The 26,371-nt window shown below is 43.8% G+C and overlaps 1 protein-coding gene across 6 annotated transcripts in view; it reads left to right on the forward strand.

Moving 5' to 3' along the window:
• The window catches only part of atad2b (ATPase family AAA domain containing 2B), a 169,073-nt gene that overhangs the window by 17,680 nt on the left and 125,022 nt on the right, over positions 1-26,371 (forward strand). The window contains exon 1 of one of the 6 annotated variants that reach the window (XM_069886401.1): positions 11,088-11,232. The exons of 4 other annotated variants lie outside the window; for them this stretch is intronic. In XM_069886401.1, the coding sequence (XP_069742502.1) occupies positions 11,194-11,232 (39 nt within the window). In that variant the 5' untranslated portion in view covers positions 11,088-11,193. Of the gene's footprint in view, positions 1-11,087; positions 11,233-11,269; positions 11,377-26,371 lie in introns of those variants that run through there. One more of the 6 variants, XM_069886399.1, reaches the window with a different exon arrangement.

A 26,371-nucleotide genomic window follows, 5' to 3' on the forward strand; every position in this document is an offset into this window, starting at 1 on the left:
TCATTTCAGCCTGAGCCTTCGTCAACCAACGTTTTCTGGGCCTGCTGAGTTTCTCTAGCACTTTATGTATTCCACTATAATCCCAGCAGTTGCAGACTTTCCTGTTTAGCAACATGTAACTATCTTGGACAGGGCTCTTGCATTTCTTCCCAAGCATCCTATTGGATATTTAATAACCTTAATGTACCTCCTCTCCTATAATGTGGATTCTCTTAATGACATTACTATTGACTTCCCCAAATTTCCTAGCTTCTATCTCTTCCTCAGTAAATTCAGATAAGACCAACTTGTTAAGGATCTTGCCCATCTCCTGTCACATTTCATACATAGACAACATGGTTAATAGATGGGGCCATGTTCTTTCCCTAATTACTCTTTTACCTTTTTTCTTCTTTGGCTTGGCTTCGCGGACGTAGATTTATGGAGGGGGTAAAAGACCACGTCAGCTGCAGGCTCGTTTGTGGCTGACAAGTCCGATGTGGGACAGGCAGACACGGTTGCAGCGGCTTTAATATACTTGGAAGTGTAGAATATTATAGCGCAGAAACAGGTTCTCCAGCCCTTCTAGTCTGTGCCAAACTATTCAGCCTAATCCCATTGACCTGCATCCATGTACCTGTCCAAATTCACTTCAAATATTAAAATTGACCCTGCATTTTCCACTTCAGCGACTATCCTTCCCTCCTCCCCCTTGATTGCTGCTGTTTCCTCCCTCCCTTCTCCACCTATCACTTCCTGCCTTTGCGACCCTCCCCCCCACCCCCCCATCTTTTGTTTAGACGCCTGCAGATATCTTTCCATACCTTGGTGAAAGCTCAAGCCTGAAATATCGCTTATATATTTATATTGATTGCTACATAAAGGACGCTGATTAACCTGATGAGTTTATCTAGCATTGTGTTTTTACTCCTGTATTTAATATTTTGATTTCTGAAGGCCAATGTGCCAAAAGCTCTTTACAACCCTATCCACGTGTGATGACATTTTCAGGGAATTGTGTATCTGAATTCTCAGATCCCTCTGTTCTACCGCACTCCTCAATGCCCTATCATTTACTGTGTATGTCCTTTCTTGATTTTTCCTTCCAAACTACAACATCTTCCATTTTTCAGCCCATTTTTCCACCTGGTCTAGATCCTTTGCAAGCTTTGTAAGCCTTCCTTGCTATCTGCAATGCCTCAAATCTTTGTGTCTTCTGCAGACTTGCAGATCCAATTTACCACATTATCATCCAAATCATTAATTTAGATGATAAACAGCAATGGTCTCAGCACTGATCCTTGAGTCACAGGCCTAGAGTCTGAGATGCAATCATCCATTACCACTTTCTGATTTCTTTCGTATAGCCATTGTAGACTATCAGGATTCTCTTTACCATGCCACCCCTCCTTATTTCCCTCTGAATCCCACATCCCCTATTATGCTTGAAGGAGTCGTTTGATTTCAGCTGTCTATAATGGACATATAACTTCTTTTTGTTGACCATATCCTTAATATATTTGTTCATCCAGGGTTCCCTAATATTCCAAGCCTTGCCTTTCCCTCTGACAGGAGCATGTTTCCATTGAACTTTCACTAACTTTTTCAAAAGCCTTCCACTTACAAAATGTCCATTCACTTGCAAACAGACTCCCCCAATTAATCTTTGCAAGAACCTGTCCAATGCCATCAAAATTTCCCTTATCCCATTTAATGATTTAAATTTGTGGACCAGTCCTATCTTTTTTCACAACAACTTTAATGGAGTTATAGTCATTAGTCTCAAAGAGCTCTCCTACTGACACCTCAGTCACTTGACCTGAAAAGTTTTCCAAGAGGAGGTCAGTTGTTGAACTCTCTATAGTCAGACCTTCTACATATTGTTTGAGAAAATTCTTTTGGACACATTTAATAAATTCTTCCCCATCCAAGCCCTTTGGACTGTGAGAATCCCAGTCAATGTGATGAAAGTTGAAAGCTTGAAACCCAGTTATTCCTACTGCTCAATGTGATTCCCTTACACAATGGCTGCTCTAATTCTGGTTAGCTATTTGGGAGGAGGGTATAAATATAACACCATTGAAGCAATCATTCCCTTTTCATTTCTAACGCCACCCATATGTTCAAGAATATCCTCTCAATATTGTTGTGCTATCCTCCTGAATCATAAAGGTAACATCCCTACCTCTCTCACTTCCACCTCTGTCTCATCTGTACTCTATGTACCCTGAAATATTGAGCTGTCAGTCCGGCTCCTCCCAGCCATGTTTCCATTATGGCTATAAATTCCCAGTCATATGCCGTGAGTTCATCTTTACCTGTCAAGGCTTCTTGTCTGCAGTTAAGTCTGTCAGACTTGCCACTTTTATTGACTTACCTGACCTGTCCTGCGTACCAAACTTGTGCATTTCAACCTAATTTCTGCTTGCTCACTAGTATATTCTCTGTTTAGAAATCAACTTTATTATCCTATTTTATGGGCTTCTGCCTTAGTGAATTCTGTATTTAATTTAGAACCATGAAACCAAGAATATTACAGCACAGAAACAGGCCCTTTGAATCTTCCAATCTGTGCAGAACTATTCTGCCTAGAGTCTAGACCCTCCCATCCGTGTACCTGTGCAAATTTTTCGCAAATGTTAACATTGAACTCGAATTCACCACTTCAGCTGATAACTGATTCCACTCTCCCACTACTCTGTATGAAGGAGTTTCCCCTAATTTTCCCCCAAACATTTCCCCTTTCATCCTTGACTCGTGTCTTCTGGTTTGTAATTCTCCTAACTTGAATGGAAAAAAGCCTACTTGGATTTACTGTATGTACATTTCTCATCATTTTATGTACCTCTATCAAATCTGCCCTCATTCTTCTATCCTCCAGGGAATAAAGACCTAACCTGTTTAACATTTCCATCTAACTGTTTCTAGAGTCCTGATAACATCCTAGTAAATATTCTCTGTACTGTTTCAATCTTATTGATATCTTTCCTGTGGTTAGATGGCTAAAGCTGCACACAGTGCTCCAAATTTGGCCTCACCAATCTTGTATAACTTTATTGTAACATCCCAACTCCTATACTCAATACTTTGATTTAAGAAGGCCACTGTGCTAGAAGCTCCCTTTACACAAACAACCTGTGATGCCACTTTCAGGAAATTATGTATCTGAATTCCCAGATTGCTTTATTCTACCACACTCGTCCTTGCACTACCATTTACTATGTATATTTCATACGTTGGGTTGTCCTTCCAAAATGCAATGCCTCACACTTATCTGCGTTAAAATCGAACACTGTTTTTCAGCCCATTTTTCCAACTGGTCCAAATCCCTCTTCAAACTGTGATCTCCTTCCTTGCTGATCCAATTTTCTACATTATCAGCCAGATCATTGATATAGATGATAAACAACAATGGTCCCAGCACTGATATCTGAGGCACAACACTGGGCACAGACTACCAGTCTGAGAGGTAATCATCCACTACTACTCTGGCTTCTCCCATAAAGCCAATGTTCAATTCAGTTTACTGCTTCAACATGAATACCGAGTGACTGGGCCTTCCTGATTAACCTCTCTTGTGGGACCTTGTCAAAGGCCTTTCTAAAGTCTATGTAAACAACATCTACAGCCTTTCCTTCTTCAACTTTCATGATAATCTCCTTTAAAAACTTTTTAAGATTTGTTAAATACGACCTACCGTGCGCAAAGCCATGTTGATTGTCCCTAATCCAAATACTTGTATATCCGACTTCTTAGAACACCTTCCAATAACTTGCCTATTACTGATGTCAGGCTCACTGATGTATAATTCCCTGGGTTATTTTTGGTGCTTTTTTTAAAATAATGGAACAAATTTCCATTTGGCTTATTGAAACCAAGGGTATTAATAATCAAGAGAGCTAGTCCCACTGTGACATCATTTCACAGCCCTGTTTTTTTAAAATTTAAGTATTTATTCCGTTTATTTGTGATGGATGAGATTGAAATTTGGCTACATTGTTCTTGGTGGTGCATTCCAGAGTCTAAACATGAGCTGTTTTTGCAGGTGCTCCTCAACGTATGATGGGGATGCGTTCCACAAACCCATTGTAAGTTGAAAAAAATCATGTTGAAAACGAATACAGGTATACCTCGTAGAAATTCGATAAAGCTGTATCAATCCCCACACTGATCCCACTGCCCCACCCTCTCTCCATAGTTCTTTATCATTCCCAACACTGATCCTGTTGCCCTGCTCTCTCCCCTCAGCCTTGTATCTGTTCGACACTGAACCCACTACCACACTCTCGCCCTACAGCCCAGTTTCAGTACCCACACTGATCCCACTTCTCCACCCTCTCTCCATAGTTCATCATTCCCAACACTGATCCTGTTGCCCTGCTCTCTCCCCTCAGCCTTGTATTTGTTCCACACTGAACCCACTACCACACTCTCGCCCTACAGCCCAGTTTCAGTACCCACACTGATCCCACTGCCCCACCCTCTCTCCATAGTTCTTTATCATTCCCAATACTGATCCTGCTGCCCTGCTCTCTCCCGACAGCTCTGTGATGTCCCTACACTGATCCCACTGCCCCTCTCTATCCCACAGCCCAGTATCAGTCCCCACACTGACCCTTCTGCCCTACTTTTACCCCACAGCCCTTTATCATTCCCAAAACTGCCTTGCTCTCTCCTGACAGTTCGGTATCTATCCCTGCAAGCTTTCTGATAACTAAAAGAAATGATTGACCAAGGAGGCTACAAAGAATTCACCTAAGAGGAATTATTAATGTTTATTGGAAAAATCAACAATGCTTGCGATGACCTTACTTTAATGTATTATATGAAAGTAAATAACGACCATTGTAATGCTATTGTACCATCGTAACTTTGAAAAACCATACGTCAGGCCATCGTAAGTAGGGGAGTACTTGTATTAAAAGAAATAAGATCTTTATTTCACCTTTGAAAGTGTCTTGCAAAAGAACCATTTGCAATGTGTCCTTTTGTTTGTGATCTTTCTGCCAATGTTGATGGTTTCTCTTGCTTGACACTGTTCAATCCTTATACTGTTAGTAAGTTGGAAATTAACAAAGTGAAGATCACAGAAACAGCTGATATGTGGGGAAAGTGGTTGCTAGCTGGTGTCAATGGCTCAGTGAGTCTCCTTTGAGCTTCCAACTCTGCTCAACTTCATGCAGGCCACAGTAGTTGTGTCATGAGGGAGGGTGGTTGGGAAAGAAAATGTGGAAATACCATGTTGACACCCAGCAGAAGATGCCTGCAATAGCCAGCAGGTTTTCCTCCATCCATCCTGTTGGTGCACTGGCCTCAGTTTTACAATGTATGTCCATAAAAATAATGAAGGTACTGAAGATATTAATACGGGTGCATTTGACAGAAAGAGAGGTAGGGAAGTAAACTGCAAAGATTAAGGTTATAAATGAAAATTGATTAAGCAGGCAAAGATCTAGTAAAAGGAGTATATTGTGGGGAATTGTTCATTTTGGCAGGAAAAATAAAGAATCAGCAAAGCTAACATGGTATTGTTTATAGTTTGGGCCTCTGAGACCACATCTGGAGTAATGTTCAGCATTAGTCTCCATATTTAAGGATGTCAGTATATTGAGAAGGTGTACAAGACCATCCATTCTCAACAGGGGCCATGTGACCCCACTCCCCGGGAGCCACAGCAATTAAAGTGGGGGGGGGGCACAAACAAGCCATTTTTTACAAAATGTTTTTTATTAAACCAGTAGGAAAGAAGTATGGAAGAAACCAAGTCAACTGACTGCTTCACAGAAAAGGGGACCCATAAATTTTGAGCAGAGTCCTAATGGCCATAGCCAAAAAAAAGGTCGAGGATGATTGTACTCGAGTTTGAGCAGACTGGGATTCGAGCAGCTCAAGTTTATTTGAGAAAGAGATGATGTGATTGAAATGCATAAGATCCTGAAGGCTCGACAGGATATTTCTCTTTTCTTTTTAATATGCTTTTATTGGTTTGGAAGAAAGAAATATTACATGGCCATGTATTGAACAAACAATAATTGTAAATCTTAATACAATAAAATACAGAACATAGATTATAAGCAAATTATACCTTCTATTGTTACACAATATAGTAGAAATTCATTTGGAAGAACTTCGGTTCATATTCTATTATTGAAATGAATTCCTGGTAGGATAACTAATCTCTTCTAAATATAAAGAAAAAAGGGAAAGGAAAAAAAAAAAACCAGAAATCAAAGAAAGATAATAAAGATTAAAAAAAAAGGAAAGCAACCCCCCCCATACTAATCCGACACCTCCCACTAAATATGGTCATCAACAAAAAGGAAGAAAAGAATAGAGTTTTGGCCTCTGCATGAGCAAGTAATCCCCAGAGCACTCAAGCCTATGCAATCAAGTTATGATAGCAGTCCATGAATGGGACCCATATTTGTCAAATTCAATCATGGTTTCTCCAAACTCAAGCAAGACATAATATCCTGCATCCAACGCATATGAGTAGGTGGTAAACTATCTTACCATTTAAGCAAAAGTCCTATCTTTTACTTCATTGTCTGGCTATCAATGAAGTAAAAGCTACAATTCTTTTTTGAATGAGATTCAAGGAAATATTTTCCTGTTAAGAATAACCAAACAAAGCAATACAAGCACAAGGATCTAATTTGATCCTGAGAATCTCTGATACCGTTTGGAAAAAGTGGTCTCAAAAATCTTTCAGTTTTGGACATTCCCAAAGCATGTGGATCAGGGATGCCTCATAAATTCTACATTTGCCTCATAATAGATCCATTTCAGAATTAAAACAGGACAGTTTAACTTTAGACAATTGTATTCAGTATACCATTTTGAATTTCCGATAAACAATGTTATGCACAAAATGTGGCATTGTTAATCAGGTGTCATATCCCAATCTTCACCTGAAATTGATATGTACAAATCTCTTTCCCATTCACTCCTGATTGCATTCCCTGAACCCACTTTTAAATCCATCAGGTTATCATAAATGGTTGCTATCAATCCGCCATGATAAAACTTTATATCAAAATGTAAATCAAGAATATTTCTTTTGTGGAAGAATTTAGAACTAGGATCACCCTTTGAGAGATGAAATTAAGTCTTTTTTTCCCTCTGATCATGAGTCTTTGGGACCTTCCTTAAACGGCAGAACAAGCAAAGTAATTAAATATTGTTCATTATATTCCAAATGTGAATTAGCCAAATGAATTAGTCATTGAGGGAGCGGTCATCAACATTGGACTGGACTGAGTCAGAGTGGGAAGACTGGCTTAACATTGCTAGAAGGCGCATTTTGCTGCGGTGGAAAGCTGCTGTTCCTCCCACGCTTACACAATGGTTATTGGATTTGATGGCATCCCTCTCTAAAGAAAATTACATACTCAGCTACTAAATTGAGTTAAAAAAAATTCTCTTTGGGGTTCATTTTTCAATTATTGTCAAAATTTAGAGATCAATATATTTTACTTTTTATTAAAAAAAACTTTTTTTTCTTCATTTTTTGAACTATTAGTATTGAAATTAGTAGTTAACATTTGGCTTTGATTGTAATTGCTCAGATAATAGGTTGGGGTTAGAAATTACATTAGTTATGGGTTTTTTTTTTCTTTTTTCCTTTTTTGTTGACATGGATCATATGTATCTTGTTTATCGTTGCTTACCATCTGTAATTTTAATTTACTTTTTCCTGAACTTTATATCACATGCATTTATGTATTTGATATTATTATCTTCTCAAAAACCAATAACAAGATTGAAAAAGAAAAGGCACTGGCTCAACAGGCTTCGGCGAGAACAGGCAAGAGATGAGGAATAGTAGGAGTTGAAGTAAGAAAGAGACACACTATTCGAGGAACAAAAAGGATTCAGTGGGTAGCCACAGGTACGGGCAGGTTTTGGATATCGTATATCTTGTTCCTTTAGTCATAAACATTGGTAATGGCAGCAAAGGCAGGGGAATGCTCCTCTTGCAGAATGTGAGTCGTCAGAGCAGCCAGCAGTATCCCTGATGCCTTCATATGCAAGAAGTGTATCCAGCTGCAACTCCTGACAAGCTGAATTAAGGAATTGGAATTGTAGTTGATTTGGATGAACTCTGGATCATTCAGAAGGCAGTGGGTATGATAGACAGGGATCCTATCATACCTAGGGGATAGGAGGAGGGTAGATGGGTGACAGTCAGGTGAGGGAAAGGGAATAGTGAGGCACTGCAGGACACCCCTAAGGCTGTTCCCCTCAATAACAAGTATACCATTTTGGATACCATGAGGCAGGGGTGGGGAGGGGGAAATGACCTACCAGACATAAGCTATTGTGATCAGATCTCTGGCATGGAACCTGATCCTGTGGCTAAGAAGGGATGGGAGGAGAAGAAGTGAGCTTTAATTTAATTTATCTTAGATATATAGCATCATAACAGGCCATTAAGGCCCATGAGTCTGTGCTGCTAATTTACACCAAATTAACCTATACCCCCTGTATGTTTTGAATGGTGGGAGGAAACTGGAGAAGGAAAACCCACACAGTCACAGGGAGAAAGTACAAACTCCTGACAGACAGGACAGGATTTGAACCCCAATCACTGGTGCTGTAAAGGTGTGGTGCTAACTGCTATCCCAAAGTAATGATAGGCGGATAGATAGGAGGTTCTGTGGAAGAGATCGAGTATCCGGATGCCATCCTGGTGCCAGGGTCCGAGATATCTCAGAGGATTCTAAGGAGGGAGGGTGAGCAGCTAGATGTTGTGGTCCATATAGAGACCAATGACGTGGGTAGGAAAAGTGAGGAGATCCAGCAAGGCGAGTTCAGGAGTTAGGCCCTAGGTTGAAGGTCGGTCCTCCAGGGTTGTGATCTCAAGATTGCTACCCATGCCAAGTGCTAGTGAGGTTAGAAGTAGGAGGATAATGCAGCTTAACATGTGGGAAAAGACATGGCGCAGGAGGGAGGGCTTCAGGTTTCTGGATGATTCAGCTATCTTCTAGGGAAGATGGGACCTGTTCCGATGGGACAGTTTGCATCTGAACTGGAAGGACACTAATATCCATGTGGGAAGTTTTTCTAGTGCTGCTCCGGTGGGTTTAAACTAGATTTTCAGGGGGATGGGAACCAGAGTGCCAGATCAGATAGAGGAGTGGAGGAGGGAAAAGATGATCCAAAAATAATACCATGCACTGTTAGAAGTCAATGGGTTGTATATGGTTGAAATTTTCTAAAGTGCATTTATTTCAATGCGAGGAGTATTATAGGAAAGGTAGACGACCGTAGAGCATGGATGGTGCGTGGAATTATGAGAATGTGGCCATTAGTGAAACTTGGATGCAGGAGGGGGAGGACTGACTGCTCAAGGTTCCAGGCTTCCGTTGCTTTAGACACGATGGAAGGGGGGGGGGGGGAATGAAAGGGCGAGGAGTGGCAGTGGTTGTCAGGGAAAATATCACAGCTAAGCTCAGACAGAACAGACCAGAGGGCTTGTCCACTAGGGCTATATGGGTGGAGCTGAGGAATGTATTAAAGACTGCTCAATAGTCAACAAGAATTGGAGGAGCAAATCTGTAGAGAGATAGCAGACAGCTGCAGGAAACATAAGGTTGTGATAGTAGGGAATTTAAATTTTCCACATATTTACTGGAACTCCAATACTGTAAAAGGGCTGGATGGCTTGAAGTTTGTTAAATGTGTTCAGGAACATTTTCTAAATCAGGATATAGAGGTACCAACTAGAGAGAATACAATACTGGAATGAGACAGAACAGGTGACAGAAGTATGTGTAGGGGAACATTTTGGGTCCTGTGATCATAATGCCATCAGTTTTGAGTTTTGGAGAAAGATAGGGCTGGGCCTCAGGTTGAGATTATAAATTGGAGAAAGGCTAATCTTGAGGAAATGAGAAAGGATCTGGAATGCGTGGATTTGCATGTTATTTTCAGGAAAGGATGTGCGAGGTAAGTGGAGGACCTTCAAAGGTGAATTTTTGAGAGAACGGAGTTTGTATGTTCCTCAGAATTAAAAGGAAGGTTAGCAGCCATAGGGAACCTTGGTTTTCGAGGGATATTAGGATGTGGTTCGGAAGAAGAGAAAGGTGTATAGCAGGTATAGGCAACGGAGCAAATTGGGTACTTAAGGCATTTTTAAAAAAATGCAAAGAAATCAGGAAGCAGAAAGAAGACACGAGGTTGCTTTGGCCGACAATGTGAAGGAAAATCCTCAGGGTTTCTACAGATATATAAAGAGCAAAAGGATAGTAAGGGACAAAATAGATGGGGGAAGATCTTAAATGTTTTTCTTTTCATCAGTATTCACTCAGGAACCAGGCACAGAGCTGTGGGAGGTAAGTAAAAGAAACAGTGAGGTCAAGTCACCTTTATTTATCATTCATACCATACTTGCATGCTAAAGACGAGATAGTGTTTCTCCAGGACCATGGAGCATATTTACATAAATACAAGTTAGAATAGAAGTTCAACACGTTAAAATATTAAGACTTATACAGTAACAGTCCACTGTACCCTTATCCCCAAATGTTCTGAGAGTTCAGGAGTCTTATGACTTGAGGGAAAAGCTGTTGCCCGATTTGAACATAAAAGGCCCGAGTGCCGCAGTATCTCGTACCAGATAGCAAAAGGGAGAAGAGTTTACTTGAGGGGTCTGTGGAATCCTTCACAATGTTTATTGCCTTTTGTCTGCATCGATTGTTGTAAATGTTCTTTATGGTAGGAAGAGAGCCCCAGTGATCTTTTCTGTTGATTTCACTATCCTCTGCAAGGTCTTGCGGTCTGAGGTAGCATAGCTTCCAAACCAGGTGGTGATGCAGTTGCACAGGATGCTCTCAATACATCCTCTGTAGAATGTAGTGAGGATGGAGGGTGGGTGATGAACTTTCTTCAGCCTTCACCGGAAGTAGAGGTGCTGCTGGGCTTTCTTGGCTATGGAACTGGTGTTAAAGGACCATGTGAGGTTCTTTGTCAAGTGCACTCCAAGGAACTTGATACGCTTGATGACTTCAATGATAGAGTTGTCAATGGTCAGCAGAGCATGGTCATCCCTGGGCTTTCTTGAAGTCAACAACTGTCTCTTTTGTTTTTTTAACATTCAGATGCAGGTTGTTGGCTGTGGACCAGACCGTGAGCGACTGCACCTCATCTCTGTACTCTGACTCGTCATTCCTACTAATTAGACCCACCACGGTTGTGTCCTCGGCGAAGTTAATGATGTGGTTCGAGCTGTGTTTAGCTGCACAGTCGCAGGTCAGCCGAGTGAACAGCAGTGGACTCTGCACACAGCCCTGGGAGAGCCCCGTGCTCAGTGTGATGATCTTAGAAATGCTGTTGCCGATCCAGACTGCTAAAGGTCTCCCTGACATGAAGTCAAGAATTCAATTGCGGGGGAAGGTATTTAGACCCAGCAGGCTCAACTTCCTTTTCAGGTATTGTGGTATGATTGTATTGAATGCTGAGCTGAAGTCAATAAACAGCATTCAAACACGAGTCCTTGTTTTCCAGGAAGGTGAGGGCTAGATGGAGGGTAGTGGCGATGGCATCGTCCATAGAGCAGTTGGGTCTGTATGTGAACTGCAGGGGGTCTAGTGATGGGAACAGCAGGAGATTGATGTGCATCATGATGAGACTCGAAGCACTTCGTGACAATGGACATGAGTGCGACAGAGCAGTAGTCATTGTGGCAGAACACAGACAACTTCTTCGGCATGGGACAATTCTGGTGGCTTTGAAGCACGTTGGGACCACGGCACTTCTCAGGGAGATGTTAAAGTTGTCAGTGAGAGCATCAGCTAGCTGTGCCGCACATCCTCTGAATACTTTGCCGGGAATGTTATCAGGTCCAGCAACTTTCTGCGGTTTGATTTTGCTTAGCTCTCTCTTCACATAGGCCACTGCAAGACCCAGCACTGGTAATTTGGAAGAGAGGTGGTCTTCACTGCAATGTTATTTTTCACCTCAAAGTGTGCATAGAAGTTGTTCAGTGCGTCTGGGAGGGAGGCATCACCAGCACAGGGAGTTGGTGTAATCTTGTAATTGGTGATGTCTTGGATAGGTCATGGAACCTAATTAGATTAAAAAGGAGGAGGTGCTTGCTGTCTTAAAGCAAATAAGGGTGGATACATCCCCAAGGCCTGACAAGATATTCCCTTGGACCTTAGTTGAGACGAGTGTAGAAATTGCAGGACCTCTGGCAGAAATATTTAAAATGTCCTTAGCCAAAGATATGGTGCTGGAGGATTGGAGGGTAATTCACGTTCCATTGTGTAAAAAAAAATATGCTCCAAAAGTAACCCTTTAAATTATAGACCAGTGAGCCTGATGCCACTAGTAGGCAAATTATTGGAAGATGTTCTAAGAGATCAGATATACAATTATTTGGATAGCCAGGAATGATTAGGGATAGCCAACAGGGCTTTGTGTGTGGTAGGTCGTGTTTAATCAATCTTATAGAGTTTTTCAAGGAGGTCACCAGGAAAGTTGACAAATGAAAGGCTGTGGTTATTGTGTACATGGAATTTAATAAGACCTTTGACAAGGTCCACATGGGAGGTTAGTCAGGAAGGTTCATACACTAAGTATCCATGGTGAAGTAGTGAACTGGATTTGACAATGGTTGGACGGGAGAGGCCAGAGTGATGGATGATTGCTTCTCAGACTCGTGGTGTGTCCCATGGATTGGTGCTGGAACCATTGTTGTTTGTCATCTATATCAGTGATCTGGATGATAATGTGGTAAATTGGATCAGCAAATTTGCAGATGACACTAAGATTGGAGGCATTGTGGATAGGGAAGAAGGTTTTCAAAGCTTGCAGAGGGATCTTCATCAGTTGGAAAAATGGGCTGAAAAATGGCAGATGGAATTTCATGCAGACAAGCGTATGGTGTTGCATTTTGGTAGGACAAACCAAGAAAGTACGTACAAGGTGAATGAAAGGGCATTGAGGAGTGCCGTAGAACAGAAAAACCTGAAAATGCAGATACATAATTCCCTGAAAGTGGTGTCACACGTGGATAGGGTTGTAAAGAGATCTTTTGGCATATTGGTCTTCATAAATCAAGTATTGCATATTGGAATTGGGATGTTATGGCAAAGTTGTACATGACATGGGTGAGGCCAAACTTGGAGTATTGTGTGCAGCTTTGGTCACCTAACTTTAGGAAAGATATCAATAAGAGAAAACTAGTACAGAGACGATTTACTAGGATGTTGCCCGGATTTCAGGAGCTGAGTTACAGGGAAAGGTTGAACAGGACTTTATTCCCTGGAGTGTAGAGAATGAGGGAACATTTGATAGAGGTATTTAAATTTATGATGATGATGATATACAGAGTCAATGTAAATAGGCTTTTTCCACTGAGATACAAACCAGAGGACATGGGTTTAAGGTGAAAGGGCAAAAAGTTTAGAGGAGCATGACTGGGAACATCTTCACAGAGAGTGGTAGGAATGTGGAATAAACTGCCAGCTGAGGTGGTGAATGTGGGCTCAATATTAACATTTAAGAAGAAGTACTTGGACGGAAGAGGTATGAAGGGCTATGGACTGGGTGCAGGTCAGTGGAACTAGGCAAAATAAATGGTTTGGCACAGACTAAAATGGATCAAGTGGCCTGTTTCTGTGCTGTAGTGTTCTGTGGTTCTGAAATTCTCCGTATTAACTTGCAATTTTTTTCAAGACCAACCCGACCAACCTAATATGAATGATCCAATTTATTTCTTTTTATAATCTTGTCAAATCTGTAGTGCCATTTTGTAATTTGTCTATCTCTACTTATGGTAAATCCCTGGTTCTCTGTACCGTGGGCAGTGTCTTTCCTCACAAAATGAATGTTCAATTTTTGACGTGGCCCCTTATGACAGGCTGGGCATTAAAGCAGAATTCAATAGATTCTCGGAGAAACTGGAAAGTTCAACTTAAAATTAGCTGAATAGCTGGAGTTAAAGGCTTTTATGTTAGGAAAGATGTTTCAATTGGGGTACTACTGGACTCGATTCTTGTGCTCTTTTGGTCATTACCTTTCTTTTTTCTTTGGCTTGGCTTCGCGGACGAAGATTTATGGAGGGGGTAAAAGTCCACGTCAGCTGCAGGCTTGTTTGTGGCTGACAAGTCCGATGCGGGACAGGCAGACACGGTTGCAGCGGCTGCAGGGGAAAATTGGTTGGTTGGGGTTGGGTGTTGGGTTTTTCCTCCTTTGCCTTTTGTCAGTGAGGTGGGCTATCATAAACATAAATGACATCTTTGAGATATTCTTAGATATTTCAAAACAATAGCCATATGGTTATGGTGAGGAAGAAATCTAAACTACAGGAAGATATCAAAAAGATGGGTGGAAAAGTGACAAGTCTGCAAATATCTCTGTAATGCATTTGGGAAAGACAAATATGTAGGAATATACAATGGCATGATCCTGAAAACTAGACCGGAGGAACTGCTGCATGTTCACAGATTTGGAAAGGTAGGTAAAGTAGTTTCGATGGGATTTGACATTTCCAAGTACTTTTCAAGTTTAAGTGATGAGGATTTCTGTTTTTAACCCCCTGTCAGAGAGTAATTTCTGAAATTTGCCTCTATCTTCATTTGGCAGCTTGTCCCATGTACCCATCACTCTGTTTTTAAAATAAAACTTTCATCACTCCGTCAAATCTTTTTCTTCTCACAAACATGCCCTCTAGTTTTACAGTCCCTTCCTGAGAAAAAGACCTCGACTACCCACCTTGTCTATGAGTGTCGTGATTTTATAAACCACTATAAAAACCCTCCCTCAATCTCTTCCACTACCCCCCCTCCAGAGAAAACTGTCCTTGATTATCTAGTCTCTGCTCATACTTCAGCCTTTTATTCCCAGCAACTTCCTGATCCTTGTTTATCTTTTCTGCACCTCCTCAGGTTTGAGCCATCTCCTTTATTCTTGATCAGGGTCTCTATCCTTCTTTAGCCAGGGTTCTCCAAACTGCCAACCTTGCCCTTCACTCTCATAAATACATGTTGATGTTGAACTCTTTCCAACTCATTTTTGAAAGCCACTTGACCTACTAACAGCCTCCCCCAGTGAATTTTTGCGTTTTTATCTAATGCAATCAAAATTAGCCTTTCCCCAATTTACTTTCTGTGGACCAATTTGATCTTTTTTCCAATATTATTTTAAAACTAGTAGAACTATGTCACTGTTCCCAAAGTGCTCTCCACTTGACACTTCAGTCACTTTCCCAGCTTAATTTCCCAAGAGGAGGTCAAATAATTGCACTTGACATCAAGGCACCATCATTTGTCAGAATTGAGCATCAAGTAATCTGCCCAGAATGAAGCCATTATTAAAGGAAAACACTCAAGCCTCACATTAAGCAAGATGATCCTGAATACAGGAGGTCAATCATTAATCATTCCAGCCACAGGATATCAAACATAATGGAACAGCTAATAGAATGCTACCTCATACTGCTGGGGCTCTGGTTAAATCCTCACCTCAGGTACAGGATATGTAGACTTTGCACATTTTCCCTGTAATTGTGTAGGTTTTCTCCAGGCACACTGGTTCCCACCCACTTCTCATGGACATGCAAATTGTTAGGTTAGTTGCCCATTATAAACTGTCCCTCCGATGTAGGTGAGTGATAGAATCTGAGGGAAATTGATGAGAATGTGGGGAGAAAAGAAATGGGATTAATGTCGGATAAGTGTATACAGGTGGATGATGATTGACAAGGATTGTGTGTGCAAAATGACCTCCTCTAAGACTCCATCCCTTCCTGGTCAGTTGACCCCCTCCCCCCCCCCCCCCCCCCCATTGTGGCAGTGGCACCTCAGCAAGGGGTTTTTCTGTGACGCACGCACTAAGTGCTGACATCATCAGAGTTACCGGATCAACCATTTCCCTTTTGAAGCTGCTGGAACAGGAAGCTTGGTTAAGTTTTACTGGGTTCCCTGACCACCTCTGAGATAGGTCAAGGACTCGGTTGGGTTCTGATCAAGTTGACCCAGTTAACCCCATTTTACATGGCAGTTTGAAAGGGCCTATTGTCTCTGGCCCTTCTCAAGGAAACTACTGCTTCATTATTTCATCACAAATGGGTATGTTTGTATTGTTCAGGTCCATTCACAAATTTACAACAAATACAGGTGTCCTGGGTAAACTTGTACCTCTCACTTTGTTCGTTTTAGATTGGTCACAGTGTTTGAACTACTGAAAGAAAATAGACACATACACCAAGAGCAGTTCAGTTTATACAAATGTTTATTACAAATTCAAAAGCTGATTTCAAACTACAATATGCAAGCCCTTCCCAATTATACTTATCAACGCCTGGACTGGTCCCAACTGCCGAAGCGAGGCAATGACTGCACACTTGTAGTAGGTTGTCGAGGCGCCGGTAGTAGCTTCTCCACCTCCCCCGTCCGGGATGTTAGTTGGATTCTAGAAGTTCTTCTTGCTGAGAGATGTTTCCACCCCTCAGAGAGTCTCAAACTTCAGCAGTGGGACCATGGCTTATATTACCCAAAAATTGTTTACTCATAGCCCATCACCCTGGTTACTTATCTTCAAGGTCTCCTGATAGTCTGCGACCAACAAAAGACAACTGCATTCTGGGCCTCATGGTGTAAATTAGATTATGTCTTCTTGATTCATATGCATCTCTGAGCTCCATGGTGGAATTTAGATTATGTCATCTGATTCACATGTATACATTCTTGCATAAGCTGATCTTAAATCCTACATACATTCGAACCCTTGGTCGCAGTCTGTTACTTATCAGACCTAACAAGCATTTGAGTAGAGAAGGAGCAAAAAAGAGAAACTAAAACTATAATAATCACAAAAATAAGCAATAATGCGAGCAACCAATAGAGAATATTGTGGCCCAATCCCCCAAATGTACCATTTAACCATGAAAAAGGATTCCAATCAAGGCTCAAACTATCCTTCTGGGCCACAATACCCAGACACTGAAGCTCACAAACAGATTTTGAAACATGCTGAACAATATCAGATATATTAGTGGATACATCGGGCCGTGTCCCCTACGGGCAACTCCCTCGAAACGTCCTCGACATTACAAATCAAATTGCTGGCATCAAAGCAGCTGTTAAGCCAGATCAGCAGGAGCACACGACGGAGGACCTGAAACAAAGAAGCCTGACATATGTCACTCACGATGCCGTAAGTGTTCAGTATTTAAACAAACTAAACCATCCTGTCCCTCAATAGCGACCCACCAAGTGTTACCCTGGGCAGGTGTCACTATTTTCCCTTTTACAGGAGGGCCACTACCTGGTGGTGTCACCCATACCTTTTGTCTGGCATTCTCTAGCTTGGGAATGGGGGGCAATGACTGTTTTTCATCTGGAATAGGCTGTAGTTCAGAAGCGTAAAGAAGTCGGTGGAAGGGTGTACCTCCCTTTAAAGGCCGATGATTCAAATTGTCGACTGCCTGCTGCAGCACATGGCTCCACCCCTTCAGGGTCCCCAGTGGTGTTAACAAATGAATTTGTTCCATCAGTAAGCCATTTAACTAACCTGGCAGCCTGTGTGCAGGTAATAAGGAATATGGTGGACCCATAAAATACTGTTGTCAGCTGCCCAATCACAGATTGCCTTCCCGGAGAAGTGCAAGCCATTATCAGACTGAATTTCCTCTGGTACATCATAACAAGAAATTAAATGGTTTAGTCCTTGGATAGTGCTAGCTTTGTCAGCCATCTTGGTGGGAAAAGCAAAAACCAGGCCTGAAAAGGTGTCAACCATTTCTAGGACGTAACGTTTACCCATATAGTCTGGCATGTAATCAATTTGCCAGACTGCAACTGAGCGAGCTCCCCGTCTTATTCGGCCATGCGGACCAGGAGGAACGGTGCGGGACTTAACAAGCTGGCATGCTGGGCATGTTTGCACAATCATGCGGACATCGTCCTGATGGACGGGTAAGGCATGTGTACGGGCCCACATAGCTGATCCCTTCTCCCCCAAATGGCCTCTCTGTTCGTCTGCCCATCAAGCCAGGGGGATGGTATCGGCATGGCTGATAGTGGCAAGCTGATCTGCTACTGCATTATGTTGTGCCATATTCGTCGTCGCATTGGTATGGGCATCAATGTGATATACGGTTATCTCACGATGATGGGAAGCATCCCACAACAGCTGCCACAACTATTTGCCCCTTTCTGGGCGGTCATGTACCAGCCAGTCATTTTTTTTGCCAATCAGGCATCCATATCACTAGTCCATTAGCCACAGCCCAGGAATCAGTAAACAGCCGAAGAGGGTGATCATGGGAGTCTAGTGGTAAAGTGTCCGCCTTCAACTCAGCATACTGACTGGAGCCACCATCCCCCTCCTCCAATAAGTGAGTTCCTGACCTGGGATGGTAAGCCACCGCCTTCCACTTCTGCTTTCCTTGCACCCACCGGCTGCTACCATCAGTAAATCAGGTGTCCTCTTATTCTGCTTTCTGTACCATCTCTTCCATGGTCCGTCCCTTGGATCATCACATCATCAATATAATGGTGAATCGAGAGAGAAGGTGATACTGGCACCATCTCCAAATCACAGGCAATTAAGCTGTGGCAAATAGTGGGAGAGTGTGCATAGCCCTGAAGGAGGCGGGTGAAGGTATACTGATGCCCCTTCCAGGTAAAGGCGAACAGATCCTGTGAGACCTCAGCTATAAGAATACTGAAGAAGGCATAGGCGAGATCAATGACAGCATACCATGTTCCCGAGTTCCCAGTAGCAATGTTTTCAATAAGCCATCCGGCTTCTGGACTGGCCAAACAGGGCTATTAAAGGGCGACGTTGCGGGCCTCACTACCCCTTCTTCTTGCAAAGCATCGATGGTGGCAGTAATCTCTTCCTGCCCTCCAGGGAGGCGATATTGTGGAATGCATACTGGTTTCAGTTGGGGGGGGTGGTTGGGGGTGGCACCATCGCAGGATCCACTAGTCTTTTTGTAATAGTCCGAATTCCAAATGCAAATCCCCTTTGGCTAGTATTAAGGGCTGTACCGGCCAACATATTGATACCCAGGATAAACTCATCAGTGGCAGCCAGCAGGACATGTAACCATACAGGGGAAGGGCCATCACCCACTATGGTGCGGACTTTTATTTCCTTCGCCAGGGTGATCGCTCCTCCCATTCCCTCTATTCGAAATGTCGGTCCAGTCCAGAGGTCAGGGTTACCCGGAATCACCGAGTGCTCCACACCGGTATCGACCAAGGCCAAATATTGGCGGTCATTACCCCCACCCCAATGGACTGATAACGGTATGTAGGGCCGTGGGTCCCCGTGTATCTGCTGTATCTCAATGGAGTAGACACGGGAACCCTGCCCGCACCCTCATGCCTTAGTAGGGTTCGGGGGCTTCCAGGACCACATGCTACTATTATCCATAAGAGCCTTGTTAACCATTTGTTGTATCTCATCACGGGTAACTGAAGTAAGAGAAGCTGGCTCGATAGGAACAGCAGTGGGAGCAGAAGGCACAGTTGGGCCAGGAATACTCAACAGCTGGGGATGATGTTCCCCTGCCTTCCTCTTATAAAGGGCATAAAGGACTGCAGTAGGTTTCCCATCAATATCACTTTTAGGTACGCCTAACTTTAACAAGGTTAGAAAAAGGTCCTTTCTTGTCGGTCCGTTATTAACAGCAGTCCCTCTCCCTTCATCCTGCTTGTCTGATTTAACCTGGGCTGTACGTGAGTGGATTTTACCTCCCAATTCTAATTCTTGAAACCCAGATACGGCATGCACCGCCTCAGACACAGGGTGCCCAATTAGCGGACTAGTTACAGACAGAACCTGTCCCCGTACAGTGGGTTGGGCGGAATGAACCAATCGGGTATGCATTCCGACCGTGAATATCTGTTCGTCAGGGCTCCCCCCATGTACTGACAGCCTCAAACGCCCTGCATACAAGGCAGAGACCAGGACCTGTTGACGAATTACTGCTATACCCTCTTCTGGGGTGCCCCAATTGTTCTGCAAATGTAAATCCCAATCTACTGGTGACGTGTATACTCGTAGCAGGGCATCCCCTAGAGTGGCAAGTAAGTAATCCACCTCTCTTCCTCTACCCCGCAGCTCAGCAGTGACCTGGATATCAGTAGTCAATGTTCCTAATCCCAACAATTCCTCAGGGGTTAAATATACATTACCCACTCCTTGCTCCCAAACACATAGGAGCCAGGCCGCCAGAGTTTCTCCCGCCTTTTGCCTAAATCGATCTCCAATGGCAGCCAGCTCTTTTATAGAGAAGTCACGGATCATTGACTGCTCTTGACCTCTGCTCCCACTTTGGCCCACAGGGCCCTCTGCCCAGTGGACGGGACGAGGCCTAGGCCATCCCGTAGAGGGAGAGGGCCATTGAGCATAAGCAGGGGTTCGGGTACCTTCCTCTGGGTCCTCTAGTGAGATCAGGGGATCATCTACCTATTCAATCTCGTCAGTTACATTCCACCCCTTTCCCTCTCCGTCTGTTTGGGAAGTCTGCTGCCTTACAGGGCGGGCGTGAACAGCGGGTGGAGAGGGCAGTATGTTAGGCACATGCTGAGGAGTATCTGCATTATTACCATTGTCATCATTCCAGATATTCCCGTCCCAATCATCAATTACATCAGGATCGTCGCCATTCCTTATCATGGCACAAATACGATGTGGATCGGGTTCTACTCCATGCTTTTCTTTATCTGCACAGAGTTGCTGCCAGTGTTTAATATTACGGCAGATCGTTTGGACATGATTAGCCTCCCATTTTTTGGCTCGGTCCTGACTGGTGCGAACAATCTCGCTCATCATGGAACTGTGTTGATGCAGGGCTTCTAGCTCCTCTAGTTGCTCTCTCTTCTGCTGAGATTCTACTTCTCGCTGAACTGATTCTGCTTCATGCTGAACAGAGTGGCATAAGGCTGTGGCCAGTAGCCAAAAACCGTCCGTCAGCGTCCCATTTTTAACAGGAAATTTACTTTCTCGAAGGAGAGTGGCAACCCGCTCTCCCAGAGGTGCACTTGATGGATCTAACTTCTCATCCCAACTGAGGGGTGGTCCCAACAAAGACAGGGGATTGGCCAAGATTCCAAACCCGTCGTCTTTGGAAGTCCATCCCGGAATCAAGAACTGCTCAGGGCTCACCTATTTCTTTCGGCGAAACATCTCGTGACCAACTGGGTAAACTTGTATCTCTCACTTTGTTCGTTTTAGATTGGTCACAGTGTTTGAACTACCGAAAGAAAATAGACACACACACCAAGAGCAGTTCAGTTTATACAAATGTTTATTACAAATTCAAAAGCTGATTTCAAACTACAATATGCAAGCCCTTCCCAATTATACTTATCAACGCCTGGACTGGTCCCAACTGCCGAAGCGAGGCAATGACTGCACACTTGTAGTAGGTTGTCGGGGCGCCAGTAGCAGCTTCTCCACCTCTCCCGACCGGGACATTAGCTGGACTCTAGAAGTTCTTCTTCTTGCTGAGAGACATTTCCACCCCTCAGAGAGTCTCAAACTTCAGCAGTGGGACCATGGCTTATATTACCCAAAAATTGTTTACTCATAGCCCATCACCCTGAATAAATGGTTACTTATCATCAAGGTCTCCTGATAGTTTGCGAGCAACAAAAGACAACTGCATTCTGGGCCTCATGGTGTAAATTAGATTATGTCTTCTTGATTCATATGCATCTCTGGGCCCCATGGTGGAATTTAGATTATGTCATCTGATTCACATGTATACATTCTTGCATAAGCTGGTCTAAATCCTCCATTACAACAGGAAGTAGGAAGTCCTCCACTGGCATCCCAGTTAATTGACTGTACAGTGTCCCGGTTAAAGAAGCTGTTTTTGCTGTTTCTACTGGGCCACTTTTAACTGGGACACAATCTGCTTTCCCACTGACCACATCATCCCTGGGGATAGGAGAGTCTACCTTCAATAATAGTCCAGTGATGCAACTTGTCTTTTTTCCGCTGGTTTAATCGGCATGCTGGTGTCAGGTAATGCTGGGGATTTGAGTAGGGGTCAAGGCAGTCAATCCCTGGCATGTTTTGACGACTTTTGATGCTGGTGTGCTGATTGAATTACTTTCCACTGACCCTTAACCTCTAAATTGGCCATCGATTTCACTGGACAAGGTGCCAGTGGAAAAGGTGCTTTAGACATTTAATACCATTAAAATCTCACAGTGCCACCATCATTCCATTTGATACCAGGAATGGGTATCAGCAGGTGACGTCGAAAGTGTGAGGCCATCTGATGTTGTGAATTGGAATTGGAGTGTCCCACCTTCGGTTAAATGCATAAAATGGATGAGTCCCTTGAGGTAGTAAACTGATAATAAAATATAGGTACAGTACAACTCTGATTATCCCAAATGGTTGGGCTTGGGCCTATTTTGGATAAATAGTTTTTTTGGAGAACTGGTCATTTTTTAAAAACAGCCCAGCAGCAACAGAAAATCACTTGTAACAACATTTAAACAACAAACAACAAGGTAAGGCTTTTTAAGCATTAAAATAATGTTTAATTCTCACTAAAAAAATGCTGGCCACTGCCAATCACCAAAAGAAATCCACCAAGGCGCCACTCCTTAGGGAGCTCGAGGTCTGCGCTGCCACCAGGAGCACGACGTCCCCAGTCAGTTCAGCTATGATGAAGCTTTAGATAAATGAGGATTTCTAATTTGTTTCGGATATCCTCATTTATCGAAAATTTTTTTAAAAATTAGATAAATGAGGAGTTCAGAAAATCTGATTTTGGATAATTGGAGTTGTACTGTAATACAAAAGAACCCAAGTTTCTTTATCATTTTCGAAGAAACATCATGGGGTGGGGGAAGGGGAGAGACTGAGGGGCACTTTCGCGGGAGGAAACGATGATAAAAGTTCACTATCCCTAGGAATTCCTATAGGCCTTAGATGGTGCTCAACCTGGGGAATTGCTGGATGTTTTCTACCTTATCTGGCAGTGGTGTGGCATCTTCACAGGTGATACGATGTCCAAGCAAATCAATTGTTTCCAGCTGAATTGGCACTTAGCCGGGCTCACCTTGAGTCCAAACTCCTGCAACCTGTTGAAAAGGCAAGTGAGGTGTGACCTGTGTGTGCTGGCATCAGGGCTGGCGATGAGGATGTCATCCAGATAGACGAAGATGAAATCGAGAACCTATGTCAACTATGTCCATGATGCGCTGAAACGTCTGGGCTGTGTTCCTTAATCCAAAAGGCATCCGGAAAGCTTCAAAAGTGCTGAAAGGTGTAATAATGGTAGGATGCACCGGAATCTGATGGTACTCCTTGACGAGGTCTACCTTCGAGAAAATTTGTCAACCCTGGAGCCATGTAGTGAAGTCTTGGTTTTGTGGGATGGGGTATCTATCTGGGGCTGTGACATCATTTAGTTGTCTGTAGTCACCACATGGGCACCAATGACTGGAGTTCTTCTGGACCATGTGCAGTGGAGTCGCCCAGGGGCTGTTTGAATGGTGGACAATACCCAACTCCTCCAAGGCAGCAAACTCACTCTTTGCTTGGAGGAGTTTGTCCTGCAGGAGGCACCGTGCCCGTGAATACGCTGGTGGTCTGGTGGTAACAATGTGCACCATGCCATGTGTTGGTTTAGCATTGTGGAAATTGGGTGCCAACAGTAATTGATGCTTAGCCAGTAAAAGGGCATATTCGTTGCAGTCTACAGCATGGATGCCCAATGGCAAAAAGGAATGTTGCCATAGCATGAAGGGGCATGACTGGAATGTGATAGCATTGACCAAGTGGCATCTGTTAATGTCTACCAGGAGCTCGTGTGCCTGGAGGAAATTGGGTCCGAGTAGGGCATGCCCAACAGACACAATCATACACTTCCAACAGAAAACGGTAACTGCTGCATGGATTGTGACCAGATGGGTGCTGAAGCTTGGAATGGAGGGGCCGTTGGCTGCCTGTAGGAGGAGGCCCTTAGGACTGTGCTTGAGCTCAAAGTATGTCGGCAGGATGAGGCTTCTCTCTGTTCTCATGTCGACTAGGAAATCCTTGTCCGCTGGTCCCTTAGGTAGGTAGAGTAGCCCTTTATGTGTGCTAACAGCCGAGGCCATTATGGGTAGCTGGCCTGTTCATTTCCCATCATTGTGCTCGACTTGGCATTGGGGTATGAACATGGAGGGATGTACCGCCGGGCATTGTGGCCCCATCTGCAGTGGTAGAAATGGTAATCACTCCTTTTGTCTGAGCACTCACTGCATTGTGGTTGAGCCATGGTTACTACTGGCGGAACTTTCGGAGGGGAATTCCCTGGTACAGGGACTGAGTTGGAAGCGCTGATGGCGTAGATCGGTTGTACATGTATCGAGCTCTGCTGTGGGGTGCGGTAAAGTCTGTCTGCTTCCTTGACTACCAGGTGTGCAGTGCTGAAGTCCATGTCTGATATTGCTGAGGAAACTTGCTTGGAGAGGAACAGGGCCTTGAACAAGAAAGAGTTTGTGTGCTCATCCGCTAAAGCTACCATCTCGTGCATGAGCTTGAGTTTTCTATTGCCCAAGCCTCACATATTTAGGATGCAGATGGCGTGTTCGTGCCAGCTGAGTTCCAGGGAATCGAGGAGGAAATGCTGGATTGTTGGTACTTGGCTCCACTGGAGGATTTTCCGTGAAAGAGTTTACTTTGGCTGCGGTAGTGGCATCCAGGGTGCTGATGTCCTCTGAGACAATGCCTCTGACCTGGAACTGTGACTCGGCCATTCATAACCACTCTTGGGCTGGTTGGCCCAGAAGGGTGGTAAATGCACGTCCACAGCATTGGTCGCAGCCATTGTGACTGTAGCGGTAGTTGCATCCTGTATTTTGTCACGTTCGAGGTGGGTTCCAAAGATGTTGGAACCTTCATGGTGACCACTGTAGTGACTGCTAATGGCAGCATTACTGAAATGATGTACGTCCACACAACACAAGGGTGAACCAGTAACTGATTTTATTTGAATTTCTCGTGCTGTTTTTAGGGGATAACCCACTTCCTGATTGGGGCATGCTGGTCTATGGGAGTGATGTCAGTGTGTTGGGGAGTCACTGCCTGCTCAGCAGTGTGCAACCAGGAAGTGGTGACATCTCCCAGGCGGTCTGCACCATCTTGTAGCAACTGAAAAATTATCGTATCTGCATCTACCAATCCCTATAGGTGCCGGATACCAGATTTTACTCTATTACTTATTACATTTGAGGTTCTGCTTTATTTGGTGCTTAGCTCCTCATATGAATTATGCAGAACTTTTCTTTTTCTGCTTGTGCCATTGATACCTACTTGTCCTATGACTTCTGCTAGTCCACTTCAACTACTAACTTGTATTTCAAACTCCCCTCCCATGCTTGAATGGCTTCCATTGTCATATCAAGTTTATCTACCTACATCCCCAACTGTAACGTGACCAGACTCAAAACACCTCAAACCCATGGTAATAGCAAAGGCTGAAGCTATTGCACTACTATTCTCTGAGTCATCTTCTGTCTCTGACCATTTTACTAACCAGAAGATTGTATTTCATGGGTTATGAGTGCTTCCTTGTATGATGAGGGGGAAAAAAAGGGAACTTTGCTTCATTTTGATGTGCTGTGAAGTTTGCAGCTTTATCTCCATTTTCATAAATCAGGTATTTTCATATTTGCACTGGATCATCCAGTGGGATGGCATGCTGGTGTCGATTGCAGAAGCACAAAAGAGTCTGGAAAAACAACCAACTGAAAAACCTCACAAAGATAAGCGTATACAGAGCCGTTGTCATACCCACACTCCTGTTCGGCTCCGAATCATGGGTCCTCTACCGGCACCACCTACGGCTCCTAGAACGCTTCCACCAGCGTTGTCTCCGCTCCATCCTCAACATCCATTGGAGCGCTTACATCCCTAACGTCGAAGTACTCGAGATGGCAGAGGTCGACAGCATCGAGTCCACGCTGCTGAAGATCCAGCTGCGCTGGATGGGTCACGTCTCCAGAAACATCGCCTTCCCAAAATCGTGTTATATGGCGAGCTCTCCACTGGCCACCGTGACAGAGGTACACCAAAGAAAAGGTACAAGGACTGCCTAAAGAAATCTCTTGGTGCCTGCCACATTGACCACCGCCAGTGGGCTGATAACGCCTCAAACCGTGCATCTTGGCGCCTCACAGTTTGGCGGGCAGCTACCTCCTTTGAAGAAGACCGCAGAGCCCACCTCACTGACAAAAGGCAAAGGAGGAAAAACCCAACACCCAACCCCAACCAACCAATTTTCCCCTGCAACCGCTGCAACCGTGTCTGCCTGTCCCGCATCGGACTTGTCAGCCACAAACGAGCCTGCAGCTGACGTGGACTTTTTACCCCCTCCATAAATCTTCGTCCGCGAAGCCAAGCCAAAGAAAGAAAGAAGAAT

The sequence above is a fragment of the Narcine bancroftii genome, chromosome 6 (assembly GCF_036971445.1).
Source record: "Narcine bancroftii isolate sNarBan1 chromosome 6, sNarBan1.hap1, whole genome shotgun sequence".
Lineage (NCBI taxonomy): Eukaryota > Metazoa > Chordata > Chondrichthyes > Torpediniformes > Narcinidae > Narcine > Narcine bancroftii.